The sequence below is a fragment of the Aricia agestis genome, chromosome 17 (assembly GCF_905147365.1).
Source record: "Aricia agestis chromosome 17, ilAriAges1.1, whole genome shotgun sequence".
Classification (NCBI taxonomy): Eukaryota; Metazoa; Arthropoda; class Insecta; order Lepidoptera; family Lycaenidae; genus Aricia; species Aricia agestis.
Genome location: NC_056422.1, coordinates 3,000,168 through 3,020,543, shown reverse-complemented (window position 1 = coordinate 3,020,543; position 20,376 = coordinate 3,000,168). Strand labels below are relative to the sequence as shown.

Genomic DNA, 20,376 nt, shown 5'->3' with positions numbered 1-20,376 from the left:
AGATTTATTTTGAGGCAGCTCATACCTTCGGGGGCGGCTGTCGTCGTCGTCCCACCTCCCCCTCTCCCTACCTGGGTACGCCCATGGCCACTAGTATGTAAAGTAAATAATCCAGAATTTTGACAGAAACTATTTCAAACGTCGAAAAAAACTTTGTTTACTGTCTATGCTAGTAATGCCTCGTTTGTGAAAACATTGCAGTAAAATATCCTATCTTGAATCGCCATCGTAAAAATACGTGCCGCATCTTAATGTTAACTAACGCTCAATAAAGTCAAGTTTACTTAAATGTCACAATAAATAAAACACAACATCTGCCGATACATGAAACTAAACAAATAACAATAAGTTTTACAACCAAAGTGAAACAATGTTATATGCCTAACTTAGACAAGTCTCAAGTACGATTTAATTAGATTATATCTTTGATTTCTCCAATGTGCCACTGTGTAAATATTTTAATAATTAAGGATGGATTTATATGCGGCGGAGCGAACGTAGGACAATGTTATTCTTAAATTATATGTATAACTATTAACCTACCAATTATACAAAAAAATCTGCTGGTTAGGGTTCCGTTTTAGGGTTCTGTAATCAACAAAACTTGGTTGACTACGGTAGGTTAATAGTTATATAATTTTAAGATTAACATTGTCCTACGTATAGAACAATCCATATTTCAAATCAAAGTATGAAATCCTTTCTATTTCTGTTAGCTACCACTTACAAGATTTTTCGCAGATAAAAATGTTGTTCGTCTTATAAAAATGAAGCTACTTACAAAAAATTAGCTTGATAGTAATCAAAAAGTTCTAGGGCTCCCTGACCAATACATTTACAAGGGCGAATATCATACTAAGAACATATGTAATGTCCTATTCTATTTTCTCTTGCATGTTACTTGTCTAAGTTATAACATTTTTTTTGCTAATGCAAATAAACAGATTGGATTGAATGTTTACCAGGTCACACACTTTTATTTACAACACAATGTATTTCGGGAATAGTAGTTTTAGATCAACCTGACATTTGAAATAATGGTTATGAAAAGTAGTTGCATAAAAAAGGAGCTGAATAAAAATAATATAATCAAACGATAACATTTTTCTGCATTGTCATGTTTTTTCGCCTTTAAATCTGTCAATAACTTAAAAAAAACTGAGCGCAGTGTTAATAATAATTTATAGTTCACTCACAATTTCAAGATCGCTGGGGAAAAAGCGGGATGAAGTGTTTGATTTGTAGTCAACTCTACTAGTACTTATATCAATGTTGTTCATCAAAGTTAGAATAATAAGGGGTAAATTAGTAATCTTACTATTGGAAGATTGTGATCAGCCCCCTTGGACAAAGTATCTTTCGTTAAAAACGATGACGAAATTCGTTTTCAAAATGTATGCGGTTTGACATAAGTCATCGCTAAATGACATTTCGCTTGCGAAGACTAATGTCAAATCCATACATTTTGATAACGAATTTCGTAATCGTTTTTAACGAAAGGGACTTCGGCAATCGGCTACGGCCTCTGAGGCCGTAGCCGAAGTACACATTAGTAGATTATGTTATTAGTAGATATTGTACCTAATTACGTCGAGCGATCTTATAGTTGTGCGCGGCTTGTACTTAATTTGATGTCATGTTGATTAATTCACAAAAGAGTTGTTCAAAATGTTTTTTTTTTATCAAAATTCAATTTATACACTGCGCCCATAACATTTGTATAACAGGAAGTCAGATCTTTTGTACAATATATCACATAAATTCAAATAAAACTTCAAATAGTGCGATCGGAAAGACTACAGGTTGATATTTTCCTCAGACACTTGGGAAGAGATTTAATTAAATGCTCTCAGAGATTATATTCCAATTTAAATAGTAGCGTCTACGGTGTAATGCCTTCTCTTTCATTAATACAAACAGCGAGAAGGAAAAGAGATATAATCAATAAACTTCAACAAGCATTTGTGAAACACACACTTGTCCTTTGGTTTGATACCTAGGTAGGTTTGTAAACTAATGTTTTGAAAATGGCAAACTTTATAATTTTTTTGTACTGCTAGGATTTCCGATTAAGTTTGCCATTAATATTATTTTTGAGCAGCTCTCAAAAAAATGCAATACAATATTTACTGTAAATACTGCCATTACAGACCTCATTTTGTTACTATCTATTACAAATAATGTCACAACTCATTAAAAAAACCGTATTCAAAAAAGGAAAAAAAAATGTAGTAACAACAAAAAAATCACAGACCATATTATGCGAGTTCACCCAAGGACGACGAAAATATTCAACCTCAACGGATAAAAGTTATGAAAAAATAATCACTCTGTATCACTCGTTAAAAATAGTCCGGAACACAGCACGGATCCCGGACAGGAGCAGTTTTAGATTTAGTCGAACGGATAATGAGATCAGAGCTCATGCACCGAGATCCGTGTTGTGATGATGTGAGGGTGTGCATTGACAGACATCCCCCATTTTTGTCATTTCAACTGTCATCGTCATTGCAACTGTGCTGAGATATTACTACACAAGGTACGGCCTGCCAGTTTTATGAGCCCGAAATTTACTGGCCACCTTATCAAAGTCTCCAAATTTTACAATGGATGACTAATAAAAATATGCTAGTCGCAGCTGCAGTATGTCAAATAATTATTTGACATACTGCTGTGACTTGCCTATTTTTTATAATGGAAGATTATAATGTTCCATTATAAAATAAATATTTCAGCACAATCACCAACGCCTAGTTCCTAAAGTATTTTTACTGAAGTTTATCAATTCACTATAGCTTTTGATTGGTTGACATCAAAACATTGACCAATCACTACATTAGAAAAACCCCAGAAACATAACACAGATAGAAATGTCAAAAATGGATGATCACACACCCTCAGCTCACCTGTGGTTAAAGGTTTAGGCATCCGAGCATAGCTGCTGCATCTTGGGGGTGTACACTGAAGCGTTTGGGTCCAACGGTGATCCGTCTGACAGGCGAAGTTTGGACACTTTCGACACTGTACTGTTCACGGGGGTCATGTATTCCGACGGCATCACCGCCAACATTTGAGCTTTTAGTTCCTCTATCTCCTTCTCTTGTCTGGATATTAAATCTGAAATAGATAATGTATTTATAGAGGTGATGTGTGTATAGAACAGCGTTGCCAGACGCCAAACGTCCCGATTTTTAAACCAAAATTAAATGACGCGCGCGGGACCGTTCAGTTCCGCTTTTCAGGCATAAATCGAACGTACGTGCAGCGTGCTGAAAAAGAAAGGTGCGTAATGAAGATAAGAGTGTGGCAGATAGAGGGGTGGATTTTCTATGGTTACTTTTGCTATCTATTGTCACGTAAACGTTATTTTAAGTCAAATAACAAGATCAAAATTCGATAGCTTTTGATTTTATACGTTTTTTTACTATGTCCCGTTTTTGACAGAAGAATCCCGCTATTTACACTCAAAAAGTTCTAAAGTCCTGATTTGGTACAAAAAAAAAACTGGCAACGCTGGTATAGAATGCTATATTTTAACGCGTCGAGGCTACGTGCAAATATCACGCGTAAAAAAGTTACAGAAACTGGGGCCGTACCACGAAACCGTCGCCACGTCCTACTCTAACATACGAGAAATGACGTTGTTAGAGCAGGACGCGGCATTCTCAGCCGATTGTTTGAGTCTCAAAACTGTTTCGTAGTAGGATGAATGACCTACTGAATGCTAACTAAAGCTGCGCGTGCACTGGATCGGAACCGGAGCGTACGGAGCGTCCATATCATATCCTATTTTCTTTCCCAGGACTTAAAGAGTATATACACACAAAATATCATACAAGAGCGAAACTTTTGTCCAAAATTGTGACGACGTCGTGACATTTCGACCCCCTTTTTCATGTCGCAACCTTAAAATTTCACTCTCAGAGAAGTTTATTAGAATGGACAACACAACGTATACCCACCCTCCTGTATCATAATGTGTCGTTTGGCGTCGCCGAGCGCGGACAGCAGGTCCAACTTGACGCGCGTCTCCGCCGACAGCGAGCGCTCGAGGTGCGTCGCCCGCTCGCGGAGCGCCGCGCACGACCCGCTCTCCCCACACCCGCCCCGCACCTGCGTATATATTATTAACATGACGTTACGTCACGCAAAGTTTTGTTTTTACGACGTAAGAGAAAAAAAGGCATTGCCCAGTAATGCGACACAATAGGCAATATAATAAAATATATTAAAAAAGGGTAAACCGGTAAACAGCAAAGCCAAACTGCTCCAGTGTGTTGCTGTACATTGCGCTATCGGAACCGAGTAACGATTATGCACTGACCTCTATAATACACTGGACAGGCGATCGCTATCAATAAAATGTTCCTATTTGAAAGTCGCCATATCGGCGCTGATTGCTATGTGAAAGCGGTAGTGAGTGTACTTGGAACTACTATTTTGCAAATGGCGGTTGTAATTTTCTATGTAATTAGTTCACCGCGGCGCTTCAAATCGGCACAAAAAATAGCTGTCATTTTGTATGGCATAGCCTGTCCAGTGTATTCTATAGGTCAGTGTGATTATGGCATACGTTGCGTTACTCAGCTGCGTGGTGTCGATGCATTTGCCATTCACCCGCCTACTTTTTCTACTACTTCTGTGTTGTCCCGTAAAAACACCGCGTTGTAAATGCCGCCAACATTTACAACGCGGTGTTTTCGGAAAAATTTCGCAGCCTGCTGCTTCGTAACCTAACGGATGAATGGGGCTTCGCCTTTACCTGCTCGGTGGCGGCGGCGAGGTCCCGCTGCAGCGCCGCCTGCCGCTCGCGCGCCCGCTGCAGCTCGCGCCGCAGTGACGTCACCTCGCCCTCCTGCGCGCTCCGCCGCGACTTGCACCACTCGTTGTCGCATTCACCGCTGTAAATACATTAAAATGAGTTTTATTAAGACGTGAAAATAGCCTCACTTTAATGGCAACACCGATATGAAGTCTGCATGCATAAAGGTGCCTCTTCACAATGGACTAAGCCATCGCCATTGTGTAGATGGGAAACGGTGTATGATGGCGGACGATTTCTAGACGTGACGCGCAACGGCCATTGTATTGCCTAACGGCCTTAATAACAGTAATCTTACGTTCTTGCTTACAACACCAGAGAAGTAAACAAGAATATTTAACAGCTGCGTAATTGTAACTGCTGTCATATTATGTAACAAATAACTTTCGATTACAATTACATAGCTATTGAACCCCACTGGTCTTGACAACTGTATATCTGTGCGAATTGTGTGAAAGAGACAGCACTCACTCGAGCGGTCTCGCCCTGAGGAGCTGCTCGGCGGCGGTGCGCGCGCGCCGCTCCTCGCTCAGCCGCCGCTCCAACGCCGCGCGCTCGCCGGTGCGTATCGACGTTACTCTGTTGATTAATAAGTCATAATAATATTTGACAACGTTTATTAAAAGCCCAAAAATATATGGAACCCTGTACCATTTTGCTTCACGACCAAACTTGGTTTTTTTACAGTCTATAATTATCATATTAGCTCCTATAAAAATATATTTGTAAAAAAAACTGTGGTTTCAGAGTAAATTGACAAAATCTAAAATAACCTCAAAATCTTCAAAGCATCTATTTTATTGATAGGTCATACACGAGCGAACGTTATTGCTCTAAAAACCGAGTAAGGCGCTTATATCTAGGGGTATTTATTATTATTATATTGTTACGTGCTAGGGTTCGAGGATTTGGAGAGAAAGACCTGGTGACTCTCTTGAAGACTTTATTAACACTGCACTAAACACTAGGTCACAACACTTAGCACTAAGTCCAAACACAAATCACTAGGTCCAATCACTAAGCACTATCACTGTCCTAGGTCGTAGCCAAGTCGCAGGTTTCACTGGTTCACTCACTATTGATCACTTGATGTCGCCTCGAAGATCGCTCAGATTGAACTGACTTGCCGGGCCTGCCTGCGGCTCTTTTTATATGGCGAGACGAATTCCAGAAATTTCCCGATTCACGTAAACAAGTAAACAACCGTGGGAAATTTCTAGGCGGCTCGGGCATGTACCACAATAAAACTGCCGTCCTTGCGATAAGTGCAGTAAGTTGAATTTAATTTAGACCTTATGGACTCAGTCATAAGGTCTAAATTCAAACACGCTAACAAATAAAGGGTAAACACGTAAACAAACATTGGACCTTTTTAGAAGGTTCGAGTATGTACTTGCGCACCACGTGTACCGTAACAATATGCAAGTAACATTTTAGTCGCAATACCTACTTTTCACAATAGACACATATCCCAATAGGCAATAGCGCACTAGCGGCCATCGAAAGTATGGTGTGGCCGCTTGGTGGCCAAGTGCGCGCGTGGTCTATGGCGGTTTCATACTAAGGTATCTATCTCGATGGCTGTACGTCCTGGCCTTGTGCGCTATTGGGCTTAAGTATGAATTGTAGTAGGTAAAGACAACCATTTTTGTTAGGACACAATAATAAAAACACTACCAGCAGTATCAAATACTGAAGATTAAAAATATCAATAATAAGATATAATTTAATATAAATAAAAATACTTAAGTAGTTATTTTTCAAGTGCAGCGGAACTAGTCTAGCAATAATGTTTCTCTTTTGTTGATCTTGTCTTACAGTATGTGTTCTTGTAGTATATAGAATAGACTGGCCACAAGAAAAACATAATCTTCTATGACAAACTTCCTTCATTGTTTGGGTTTGCTCTTGTTTTGAAGCAGTGTCAGAATCTGAAGTCAGCTGTAATAAAAAGAATTAATTAAATAGTGTTTGTAATAATATATTCATAGAAGTAACAGCTATACTCTAAATGGTTTCACTGCTAGAAGATTACTTCTGAAATCAAAGACTTGTGTTTTTAAAGCCTTTAATGTTTTTTCTGTTATATTTTCAGGTGCTAGTTTAAAATATGTCATTTGCCAGGAAATACATGGAAGGTGCCTTCTTAGACTTTCATATGCTTATTCAGAAAATAAAATAGGTCTGCTTACCTGAGTAATTATGAGTAGGAATTATCCATAAACATTGGGAGTAGACAAAACGATAGAAATTCGTTCTGCACAATCAATATATACGCAGCAAAAGTTCACAAAATATTTTCACAATATATACGCAGAAAAAGTTCACAAGTCCTGCCCTATTTATAAATAGAAACAAGCATTAATATGTAATTTATATTTTGTGAAATTAATCTGAAAAATAAAACAATGTCGCAAATTGCAATGACAATTGGCATTTGACATTACGCAATTCGCAATGACACATGTTAGGGATGCGATCGATAAATCGAAATCGAGTGTCGAAGCAGCACTGAATCGATTAAGTGTAATGGATATTAGCTTCATTTTACTGTAAATCTAACATACATATTATAGAAAAGCTTATACATGATATCATTATGTAATATTATTATCATTCGAGAACTGTTATTAAAGCAAGTAATATTTATAACGATTGCAATAATAATTGCTTTAGTCGAATGAATCGATATTGTTACAATATCTATTCTTTGATATTATGTTTCTATTAATGCACTACATCACTAACCAAACATGGAGGAAGTCATATTTAATAATTTTTATTCTTTAATTTATATTTACAGTTCAAATATTGGATTCCTGGGGTGGAATTACGTTGAAAAATTCGAAAAAGAATTACTATTATATTTTCATATTGAAGCATGAGACAAATTGGTACCACTTTTGGGCATTCGCCTTTGGTATACTGTAACTTGTGACACAACTAACTTCTAAGGTCAAATTTCACATAAAACGTCACATCTGTAAAGTGCGAACGTGCCATAATTAATCACTCAAAATGCGCTAAAGATTGGCCGCATACACGTTTTCCGCATATGATTTCCGAATTCGGAAATCCAAAAGCAAAGAATCAGTAGAAATTATATTTACCGACGCACACGTTGGTTTTTTTCCGGAACGGAAAAAAAGGAAAGAATTCCGTACGTGCGTTTCGAGTGTAAGCCGGCGCGTTCGCTCGTGAAGAACAGCGAACGTTTGCGCTATTCAGTAGTCTCACAGAATTCCAATTCGAAATTGCACATCAGGAAATCGAATACGGAATACGTGTGTATGCTGTCAGCATAACAGGCATTGCTTAGGCCGTACTTGTTCTGCAGCTGCGCATGCGCATGCCTGAGGTGCGCGAGGTCAGCGGCTCGGCGGCGGTCGGCGGCGGCGGCTGCGGCGAGCGCGCGCCGCGCCTCCGCCTCGCCGCTCCGCGCGGCCGCCAGCTCGGCTCGCACCCGCCGTAGCTCCTCCGTGAAGCAGCGGTTCTCTTTCGCCCTCTGGAATGGAAAATGATATTATATGTCCGAAAACAACATATTATGTTCGTGCGACTAGACGTATCCGAATTATCATATACAAATGCTATGCAACATCTTTACCGCGGCAGTCTCCGAGTGCCATACATATTATATTATACAGTGTGTTAGTGTAAACACCGTTATCCTTGAAGCCATCAAATGAGCCAGTCAAAATGAACAACTTTTTCTATGAGAACAATGCTGGGAACTCAAAAAAAGCTGTCTTCATACCCATACGGATGCCCGAATCGGCAATTTGTATGGGTATGAAGACGGATTTTTTTGAACGGGCTCATTTGATGGTTTCAAGGATAACGGTGTTTAGACTAACATCTTGTATATATTTTTTTCTTTATTAGAAGGCATTTTTGTTTAATTATGATAGCAGAATCGGAATACATTTATGCCAATGTAAATATTTTTAATTGATCTGCTTTTGCCCAGCAGTGGGATAATATAGGCTAACCAAAAAAAATATTACTTACCTGCTCCTTCTCTTTCTGCTCTCTTTCTCTCGCCTCTCTCTCCTTCTCTTCTCTCTTCTCCCTCGCTTCTTTCTCTCTAAGCTCCCTTTCTTTTTCCTCTTTTCTCTCCCTCTCTTTTTCTTTGAAATTATTTATATCTTTGTTACTTTTTATATTTTCTTTTGTACTTTCTACTTCCTTAATTAAAAATTCCTTATCTGAAAACAAAACAAAACATATTCATTACTAATTATCTTTCAAAACACCAACATTGCCCACATTTATGTTTCAGTTATTAAATACTTTAAGGGCCTGTTTCACCACTCTCTGATAAAGTGCCGAATAGGTTATTCACAACTTTTTTGACAGATTCTCCACACTTTAACTGTCAAGTTAAGTGGTGAATAGCCTATTCGGCAGTTATCAGGAAGTGGTGAAACAGGCCCTAAGACTGTTTGTATACCCATTTTTTAATGTGAGCAATAAAATGTTTATCTATCTATCTAATATTGTAAAAGGTATTTTATTATATTAGTTTTATAAGTTTGTTCTTTTAATGTGTATTATTATGTTATTTACAGTTGATTGTCATTTTTTCTATCGGGCAGATAAAGTAGTGAGCAACATTAAGGGCCTGTTTCACCACTTCCTGATAATGTACCGGATAGGCTATCCACAACTTATTTGACAGATTCTCCATACAACCAGGTCAAGTTAAGTGGTGGATAGCCTATCCGGCAATTATCAGGAAGTGCTGAAACAGGCCCTAAGTATAAAATAAGTAAAAAGAAATCCCACTTACTCTGTTCTGTACACTTATTACTATCAGTGTTCTCCTTATCCTTATCTCTATTTTTGTTTTTCTTCTTCTCTTCTCTTACACTACTAGCCTCTTTCTTGTCATGTTTCGATGACTTTCCCGCACCTAAAATATTAATTTATCTATCACTTATCTTTCACTTAACTTATAAGTTATAACGAAGCCTATATCTCTTTTTTCTTTCCCGATATCCGATTTGCCTTAATCACTAGTATATGAATATCTTAAACTGTTCATCTCATCAGTCTGAACTTGTCCACTTTTTTTTTAAAATAAGGGGGCAAACGAGCAAACGGGTCAGCTGATAGAAAGCAAATAACGTCGCCCATGGGCACTCGCAACATAAGAAGAGCTGGTGCGTTGGCGGCTTTTTAAGAGGGAACACTGCTGCTGGATATAAGCCTCTCTCAATGAACTCCAAGATGTCCGATCTACTGCACCTCGCATCCAATTCTGTCTATATTGTGTAGGATTAATATGTCCCAGTGTTTTCTTTACCTTTATTATCGTGCTTGTCATCTGGTGGCGCACCGGGCCCGCTGGCGGCGCCGTTGGTGTGCGCGTGAGGCGTCGCCGACTGACTGTTCACGCCGTTAGAACTTGGCTGTATAGAACAAATATATTTAATATTATGTATTGTGCAACGACAAAATAAATAATATACCGTAGGTATATGGCATAAAGCATACAACTGCGGCCCGCCCTAAGAGAATATAATACAGTATGTAGTGTATTGATAAATAAAGTCAGACACGCCCACTAGCTGTGGTGGGGTTGATATTTATAAAGGGATGGTCGCTCGACATTCCCTTCTATCAGCTACGAGCCCGAGTGGTAGTGTTGAGTGATATAACAGTATTCTGTGTTTAATTTACTCTCCCTACAAGATTGTACAAGTTGTACACAGTATACAATGATAATTCTTCTATATTGGACCGCTTAAATGTATTCAGTTACTCTTTCATATTATTAACTAGATGGCAATTCTGTTGCTTGGCGCTTCTTTATTCTTGTAAAAGTGTCCTATGTTCTTTTCCGGGACTCAAAGTAGAGTCTCCATACCACTTTTTGAAGTGAAGAGGTAACAGACAGACACACTTTCACATATTTTATGATATTAGTATCGATTATTCGTAGCTGGCCACGCTCTATGGCTGCGTTTCCACCAGAGATGTGTTACGAGAGTGTTTTTAAGATCCAATAGCATCGCCGCGCTAAGTGATGTCATGGCAAGCTCACGTCAGTGAAGCGATTCTATTGGATCTCAAAAATACATTCCTCGCAACACATCTCTGGTGGAAACGCAGCCTTAGAGCGTGGCCAGCTACGAATAATCCATACCACAGAATATATATTAGTAGTACCAACAGAATGCCCACTCGTGAAACCCGTTTATAAAAATAACAACTCATGCTACGATACTATAAAGTTCAAATTCCGACCGCGTAGTGCTAGGTGCCTACAATTATATTTGCCTACATGTGCGCTCTCTTTCTATCGCGTAAGAGGTGCCCTTTCTGACGAAATCAAAATTGTCACCTTATAAAAAAAATCTTCTTTTAATTACTATAGCTACTAATAGCAAACTTTTTTATAGTAATAATCAAATTTTAGTAACCCAACGTATATTTTATAATAGTTTTATATTCGATTATAGTGTAGGAGTTGGTCAGGAATTTTTTACAACTTAAACATAGTAACTTGTGTTTATTTATGTGTAGTATGCGGTTTGTTTGTAACAAATTGGTTTATTTGCTATGTTTGTGTATTTTTTTTAGCTTTTTTTGTATTTTAAATTCTTAAATTACTTTATTGAAATATTTCTTTGACTTTTTTCAATTGTTCATATTTATCAGATTAATAATGATTCTGTCACAGCGGTTAAATCAGTACGTAGATATATGCGACGAAAAAATCTTGCGCGCGCGTCACCGCTCGCTTGTGAGTCCCTTGTGATCTGCCCCTTTAAAGGGGTACTTACAGTTCGATACCTAAATGCGCGAGTGGGACAGGCCTGGTAGTACCAACAGAATTCCCACTCGTGAAACCCATTTAAAAAATGTACTTTGGAACATACCTGTCCGTTGGCTTTGGGCGTCGCGGCGCCCTGCGCGGACTTGTCCCGCTCGCGCGCCGCCGTCTGCTGCGCGAGGTGCTTCTCTAACTTATCTAACTGTAAAACGAAATTCAATGTTACAATAGTGGTAAGAATCTCACTCTTTGTCTTTCAGTAAAGGAAAAACAGAGATATTTAGGGCGCTGCATGCAGCGCCCTAAATGTTTCTGTGTGTATAATATACATATGTGTACAATATAAATGTAAAAGCAAAATCTTGTACCAGCGCGCTGGTACAAGATTTTGCCTGATCATAATATTGTCTACGTGACTAAAACTAAAATAGCTGATTTTAGTTTAGTTAGGCTAGTATGGGTTAAATGGGTAGGTATGTCACAGGTCATTGTCTTCATACCATTGATACCATTAATCAATATACTAACTTATGGTTTACTTATATGTAAGCGGGTCTTAATATGGGATTGTTCTAGTTTACAATCACACCAGCAATATCCTAACGGAGTATAAGGCCGGCCATGGACGGACCGCATCTTGCAGTCGAAAGCCGAAACCGACTGCAAAATGCGGTCGCCGCACGGCGATCTGCAGTTTTCATACTAAATTCGTATGAATGCGGATATGAATTCCGCCGTCCATCTATGGCCGGCCTAAGGCGTGTATTCACTTGACCTTAACGTGTATATGGTCGTCGGCGTCGCTGTGGTCGCGCCGCCGCCGCAGCGAGTTGTGTCGCGCGTCCGGCGACTCGTCCGCACCCGCGGATCTCCCGGTGTCACTGACACCGCTCGCGCGTTCTTCTTTATTCTGTTAATCAAAATAATATTATTAGTATATAAACTATAATTTTTCTCTGCAAGGATATGGTAACAAATCAATATTAAAAATTAAATATTTTTAAGAACACATATTTTGCTAAAAGCTTGCAAAGTTAGATTATAGCCTGTAGGTTACTAGATGACGCGACAAACAACGTGCATAACAAAGACTAAGCGCTCACTTAAGGCATAGAATTATTACAACAATATAACTAGTTGACTCCCGCACCTCCATTGCGAATAAAAAGTATTCCATATCCTTTCCGGGACTCCAAGTAAGCTGATTCTATTCTGATTTTGTCGGGAATAAGGGCTCCCACACTAAACTGCGAATTCGCATCGTATCGTAATGTTATTTATGGAACGAAGTTCCTTATCGCGCGTTGCGAAAGGAGGCTAGATGGAACGACACTTGACCTCGACACTTTTTTTTAGTACCTGCGAAGTAGGGGCAGATGGCGTTGATAAGTATATTGAGTGGTACTTAGTATTCCTGTGCGTCAACTAGATGGCGTTTTATTCCACAAAAGTGTCGTTGTTAGTATTCCTGGGCGTCAATAGATGGCGTTTTTTATAACTTCGTTCCATCCGGGTGTCCCTTGACACCTGTCAAGTTTTTTTTATTATGAATTCTGTCGCAGATTTTGCGATGCGATGCCAATTTGCAGTTATGTGTGGGAGCCACAGACATAGATCAAGATAGATACCGCATGCTACTCCGAATCCGTATGAAAACGAGCGTGCCACTTTTTTTACTACCTACTGTGATGTACCGATGATAAGAAACGTGTCCATTATCAAGGCCAACGTTTCTATTTGAATTTCTATACGGGACTTTTAAGGTTTAAGCATTTAGACCTTTTTAAATTTCCGATTGACGTCCGATAGCAGACTAAAGAAAATACTTTCGAAAGAAGAGCATTTGAGAAGGCGATATGGCTCGCGAAGTACATACACATGCGGTATCTATCTTGCTCTATGTCTGTGGTGGGAGCCCTAAGGCAGGCGGCAGCTGGTTGTATTAATACCTGTTCGAGCGCGCTCTCCGGCAGCGCGTCCCTCATGAGCTGGAAGTAGAACTCGTTCTCGGCGCGCACCTGACGCTGGCGACGCTGACGTAACCGCTGACCGACGTACGCCTGGAGACGGGTTTTTTATGTCAGTATTTATTTAAGTGTACGCAATTCCGCATACAGTGTACGCGTTTTTAGAATGACCATATGCGGTCATTACTTTTTTTAAAGGGTCAAAACGCAAGTATCCAGCTGATGTCTTCCGCCGCGCCATCTAGCAACACTGGAACGTCGGCCCACTTCACATCAATCATCAAGCGCCCATGGGCGCAACATCTGTTCTTCTCTAAACGTTATAATTTATTTAATATTTAATATTTTATAAATTACATAAATACAGTCCACAGCAGTGCTAAAAGACTTTTGACTTAAATATGTATTTGTTTCCATGAGCCGCCACTTTGTTACCCTGTGTACCTGAAATCAATAGTGGGTATTGGCCTTGCATACCACTTTGCAGGGTTCGAGGATATTCCTTCCGGGTCACCACGCTTATTGTCACAATGCAAAATATGTCTGTCTGTTTGTCCTACCTTGACGCCGAAGCCGAGTCTCAGCTAGACCCTCCTACCTTTACGCCGAAGCCGAGCGAGAGCGCGGGGTAGCCGACGCAGTGCGCCGCCAGCGGCCGCCACAGCTCGAGCGCGCCGACGCGGCCCCGCACCGCGCCCTCTGCGTACACCACCAGGCAGCACAGCGCCACCGTCGGCAGGCACACGCCGCGGTCGGCAACTGAAAAAAAAACAATGTCACTTTTAACATAAAGTTAATATACCTAGCAGAATATAGAAACAAAGGTCTGAGCAAGAGAGATGTCACTATCGTTAACACTGCGTGATAAAAAGAGACGTGTGATACATGACAGCAGCAGTCTTTTTTTGACGTCCAGTCCGCACGTGCCGCACGTTGACAATTTAATCTCATAGAAATCATGTTCAATCATGCTTGTGTAAGTGTATACATACACATATTTTTATACACATGAAACTAATTTCGGTTTCGTTTGACAGCTCGAGATTGTTGCTCCATTCCACTAGGTATATTAACTTTATGCTTTTAAAACTAAAAAAACAATGTGTCACTGTTTAAACTAAAAAAACAATGTGTCAAACCAAAACCTTTAGGTTGGCAATACTTGCGCGTGCATCATAGTTTTTAAGTCGAGCTGTGAGTTTTGCGGTCCACACAGTAATTATTACTTGATTTGGAGTAAAACGATCGAGCAAAACCACATGTGAGTATACTAAGCATTAGAATAGACTTAAAAAATCAAGGACATTCTTTAATCTGGCTTTGTGTGACATACTGAAGAAAGAGTACTCACATGTGTACCATACATATTGCACCCACACATATGTACTGGCGGCGAAAAATATGTACTGTATTGGTATGAAGAAAAAAAATAGCATATCTGAAGTCATTGCTATACAAATGAAGAACACTGAGAACGCCTGGAACAAATATTATCACATTAACCATACTATAGATTGTAGATATTACAAAAACTAAAATTTACGGACAACTGAAGACATGAGTGGATGAAGTGGGTAATAGTAGGGGTGGGGAAGGTGCTAATTTTGTAGTCACTCGAGCGTCATGAAGTCTGAAGACCTAGTAGGTTTTTTACATTAGGTAAAACTGATAAAAAAATTATAAGAGCGTTTTTTATTTTAGCGGTGGGTTCAGAAACTGCAGCCATTTTAAATTTTTGAAAAAAAAAATATCCAGAAAATTAGGTTAATTATAAACATTTTAGACATCAAGGACTAAATCATTTAGTTTAGTGCAAAATAAAATATCTGCGAACCTTATAGTTTGTGCGTTTTATGATGATATCCGTGACACATTATAATTGACAATAGTAGGTAAGTTACCTAACAAAAATTAATCGATAATTTTGAAAATATCGAATCACTTCGTAAAAGAATTGCAATCGAAATCATCTATTTCGTACTGACATTTCAGTGGTGCCGGCGATTTAAGATGGGCGCCCTTTTTTATCGATTTGATTTCGATTCAACAGAGTCAATCTCTATTGACATAAGTTCCGTTTCATGCATCTGACATTTTTCAAATGTTTTCGTAACAATCATTTTATACTCCTATTTCACAAATTTCATATTAATAAGTTAGCATTTAGCAACTTTTCATTTTTATTAATTTACAATTATAGGAAACATTTTTTTGTGGATGGAATATAATTTATTACATTTTGTTTTTTTTTTGTTTTCTTGAAAAAAAAACCCGTAGCAAGGAATATGAAAACTGTCACCCATATCATCTAAAAACGCACAAACCATAATAAGGAAAATATGAAGCCTTATTTTTTTATATTTTAAAATGTCCCTACAGGCTTACCTAACCTTTGAATCGTCAGTCCTTTATATGGAAGCTTCTTTGGGGTATACTAAACATCCCTATCTTAATCTGACAGATCTGATGACATATCAATATTATTAAAAAAAAAATTAACCCCCCAATCTGACACACTCGATCTTGTCCCGAAATCCCCCTCTTCCCCTCCCCCAACTATAAGTAAAAATTTAAAAACTGTTGTTTATTGCATAAATGGATCCTCCATTTATGCGAAAAACAACAGAACCAGGAAAATGATTTGAAATAAAAAAATGGATTATAGCTAGATGATGAAGTAGATAAGTTACAAGGTTTGTTCAAATTATACAGGAAAAAACTCATACTTGCTCTTATGTTGTAAAAGTTTAGTTACCCACTTCATCCACTGATTCCTTCAACTTTTTGTCAATTTTTTTCTGTCTAAACTAGTGTTACATATTTGATACCAACACTTAAAAGTAATCAAGACTGGGCAATACAACATTGCATGTAACTTTGTTACGACTAATTTGGAAGCAAGTACTTAGGTTACTTTACTTAAGACTAGTCACTTTCACATATTTTTTAATATAAGGTTTTTTTTACTCACAGATTATAGTGAGTGCTATTCTCACAGATTATAAGGTATATTTTTAAAACAATTTTTAATACTTACAACACCATGATATTTGAATGAATCATACACTGATCTGAGCATCATCCAAAACGGCCAGAGAAATTCAAATCTGAACTCCAGCATATTGTCTGCCATGATGACTGTTGCCCAGAGCATCACAAACTTCAGGTAACACATAGAACTAAAAAAAAGTTATAGGGTAAACATGACTAGTGATTGGACATTACTAGTCATTGGACAGACCACAAAACACTATATTTAAAAACTACCTGTTTTTCTTTAAAATCAGGTGTTCTATTACTTTAAAGATATGCAGTTTTTAAAGTCAGTCTCCAATGACTGGTACTGTCCAATCACTGGTTGTTTTACCCTAATATCATTAAAAACAATTTGAAATATTAGAGGCTACAGATTCAAAATATGCTGCTTTCGGAATGAAGCAGAATAGGGAATATAAAAGGTCTCATAAACCAAAAGCAACGCTGTGAGAAAGCACATGACACATGTGAAAAAATGTAGTTCTATAAAAGATGCCCTATGAACAGCATTAAAATCTCTAACTTGCTTCAAATTATTAAATGTATAAATTATATTACAAATATAGTTAATCAAAAAATAAAGTGTTCACTATTTTAAAACTGGCATAGTAACTTTACTATGAGTAGCTGGGCTTGAAATTTAATTTATATTAAAAAATAATCTTTAAACTTTATATTTGTAATAAAACAGTAACAAAATATAGAATAATAAAATATCTAGGGATACATATCACTTCAGATCTCGTCCATCTGCTTTAGGTTAATACTTAAGTACCTAGACAGCAAGTTTTAAACTCACAACCAGCAGTTATAGCATCAAATGCTTAACCACTAACAAACAGAGGTCTTAAATATAAACAAAAAGTTCCTACCATTTTCACACAGTACGAATTTGATCATAAAGTAATTTTTTACTTTTGCTGTTATTTCTCATATTTTTGTCTATAATTTACTGACACAGATGATTTTCAATCATTGAAAACATTGGAAGAATTAAAATGATCTGAGCCAGCTGTGAGAAAGTCAAATCTTATATCTTTAAACGAGCAATTCTTGTGTATATATATATATATATATATATATATATATATATATATATATATATATATATATATATATATATATATATATATATATATATATATATATATATATATATATATATATATATATAATTGGAATCTCGGAATCGGCTCCAACGATTTTCATGAAATTTACGTAGTACGATACGAGTACCATAGTATATATATAGGGGGTTTCGGGGGCGATAAATCGTTCTAGCTAGGAATAATTTTCAGAAAATGTCATTTAATTCATGTTTTATCGAATACCAAGCAAAGCTCGGTCAAATAGCTAGTATTATAATAAGCATGTTTGATGTGCATAGGGTGCAATGTTGTTAAAGAAACATGTTTACTACTATTTTCTGCAACTTAATTTAAAATGTCACTATTTTTGCAACTTCATAAAAATTTTAATGTTAATTATTCTCAATCTCTTTATCCCTCAAAGCACAGAAGGAAGTTTAAATTTTTATCTTGAGAGAAACAAAACAATAGAATTTGTGAGAATGTATACCATTTGTTTTATGAGAGTAACACATGTGGTAAGTTTTTTCTTTTGTTTATTCAAAAGTGGAACTAGAAATCGGCGAATATCGCCAGATGGTTCTTCCTGCCCACACATTTATTTTATATGATCAATTGGCTATCACTTTCACACAGAATACGAATGTTTTTTTCAGTAATTGCACAATCCCGAGGTGTTTATGTGAATTAGATAAAGAGGTAAATCTGTTTTCACTCACTTTCCATACATTCCTTCAGTGATTTTAGTGCGCTTCATGGGGCGCCGCATCTTGCCAGATTCGGCATTTCGTCTCTTCATATTTTGTCCTCCACTATTTTTATATCAGTAACAGGCTTTCCGTTTTCAACACTTTATAATATGTAATCATTTAAAATAAATAATGTTTCGCACGAAACCACTTTGTTGTCAATCGGCCTATGTCCAAAATTTTACGAGGGAGATGTTAGATCGCCAAACTCCTTTTGCGTTCACTCACAAATAAAGGTGTTGCTATTAAAGAAAAATAATGTTAAATCCAATGTTGTCACTTTTAAGTTTTAAAACTTCACAGTTCACGGTTCACCAAGGTCCAAGACCTTTTTTTTGGTAATATTGTCAAATGTGATTTTATTCAGTATAATCATTGGTAAAATTCTCAATTATTAGTAATTTTGTGTTTTGAATGTTTTCAATAAGACTGCACTGTTGCTTCATAACGTTACTTAAAATAACGTTACGTAGATGTACGATTACGAATTTACGTATATACGTTACGTTTTTGGTATGCCACATTGCCAGTTCGACGCAATACATTTCATTTATGTTCACGGGTAACATTTTAACGTTATTTTTGGTATGCGACAGTGCCAGTTCAATGTGACCGTTACGTTGTGTGTGTTCCGTTCGTGTTCGTAGAATCGTATATGCACGATATCTCACTGGCAGCCCAACTTCGGACTTCCAAGCATCAGAGTTAAAAACAATAATTTCACTCTTTTTAGAGATTTATAAGATTTTCAGTAAATACTGTTCTGCTCAGTGACTTTGGATCCAGGATACACCTTCATAATATGAAAACATATTATCTGACATCTGTGTTCACTACCACTTCATCAGAGTCTTAAAGAACTTCAAGCACATACCCACTATATATGCTCGGAGTTCATCAAGTAATGCTGAAATGTTCAAACATCCATCTCTAAAGGCTGTTTAGGACTTTCGACGTGATGATGCATGGTGTGATGGTAGTGATGATGATGATGATGATGAATGTAATTTACATAGTAGCGCTTTCAGTTCTTAAAACTACGCCGGAACCCCCAAACTTGTATCTATAAGGAATTCGGAGTTCTCATAGAATCTTCAGAACCATAGCATACCTTGGAGAAAAATCTTACTTTTTGGTAGCATAATATGCTTAGGATACTTCTCTTTCAATCAAAATCATCATAAAGTTAGTATATAATTTTTTAAAGGAGTTCCCTCGATCACCATTTTTGTGAACATGGTACCAAATTCTAGTAAAACCCTATACAACAAGAGATACATTTTGAAAATCGGTTCATAATCCTTGAAAATATAAAAATAAAAATATATACAACTGAACGTATAACCTCTTCCTTTTAGAAGTCGGTTAAAAAACAAAATATTGATAGATAATTCGATTTAATTCACAATAGTTTGTTATTGTAACGTTAACAAAGAACATATATTTACCGTTATAACATTTATCGTTATTTATGTCAACTTTTAACATTAGTTCTAATATCTATATCTAGTATCTACTAAAGTATCTGATACACGGTTGTAGACGGCGGCTTAAAACTTAAGTCTCCAACCGTGTAGATAGCTGTTGTTTTATGCCAAATTTAGTTTGATCTTTAAACGCCCTTGGTAGCGAGGCCTGCGTTTTCAACCACTGGTAGAAGTGTCGGTTTGCAACTTGTTTGAAACCGTCTAGTTTGAAAACTCGCGTATGACAGTCACGATGCAGCGCCGAGAGCAGACATATGCATGCGACGACAACGTTCGCAAATTTGCGAGAAAAATAAGGAACGAGAAGTAGTTACAGAACTTTACATTTTTTATTTTAAGTCCCAATCCTAATAATATTTATGTTAGTCTACAAGTAATAAACCAATGCCCTTGAAGCAGAAACGCTACGAAAAATAACGATATTTGAAGTCCCGGTTGCTATAAGT

At 37.4% G+C, this 20,376-nt stretch overlaps 1 protein-coding gene across 1 annotated transcript; it reads right to left on the bottom strand.

Annotated features, from left to right (window-relative positions):
* Nucleotides 1–1,494: 1,494 nt before the first annotated feature.
* Nucleotides 1,495–18,656, bottom strand: LOC121735369 (macoilin-2). The gene is made up of 15 exons (XM_042126178.1): nt 18,414–18,656; nt 16,608–16,749; nt 14,922–15,048; nt 14,169–14,329; nt 13,553–13,663; nt 12,379–12,513; nt 11,710–11,805; nt 10,131–10,236; nt 9,615–9,737; nt 8,834–9,030; nt 8,149–8,327; nt 5,294–5,401; nt 4,763–4,901; nt 3,963–4,113; nt 1,495–3,117 (listed from the first exon to the last, which is right to left on the bottom strand). Exons 1-15 carry the CDS (start codon nt 18,491–18,493, stop codon nt 2,921–2,923), a joined length of 2,052 nt encoding a protein of 683 aa, XP_041982112.1. The 5' UTR covers nt 18,494–18,656; the 3' UTR covers nt 1,495–2,920.
* Between the last annotated feature and the right edge of the window lie 1,720 nt (nt 18,657–20,376).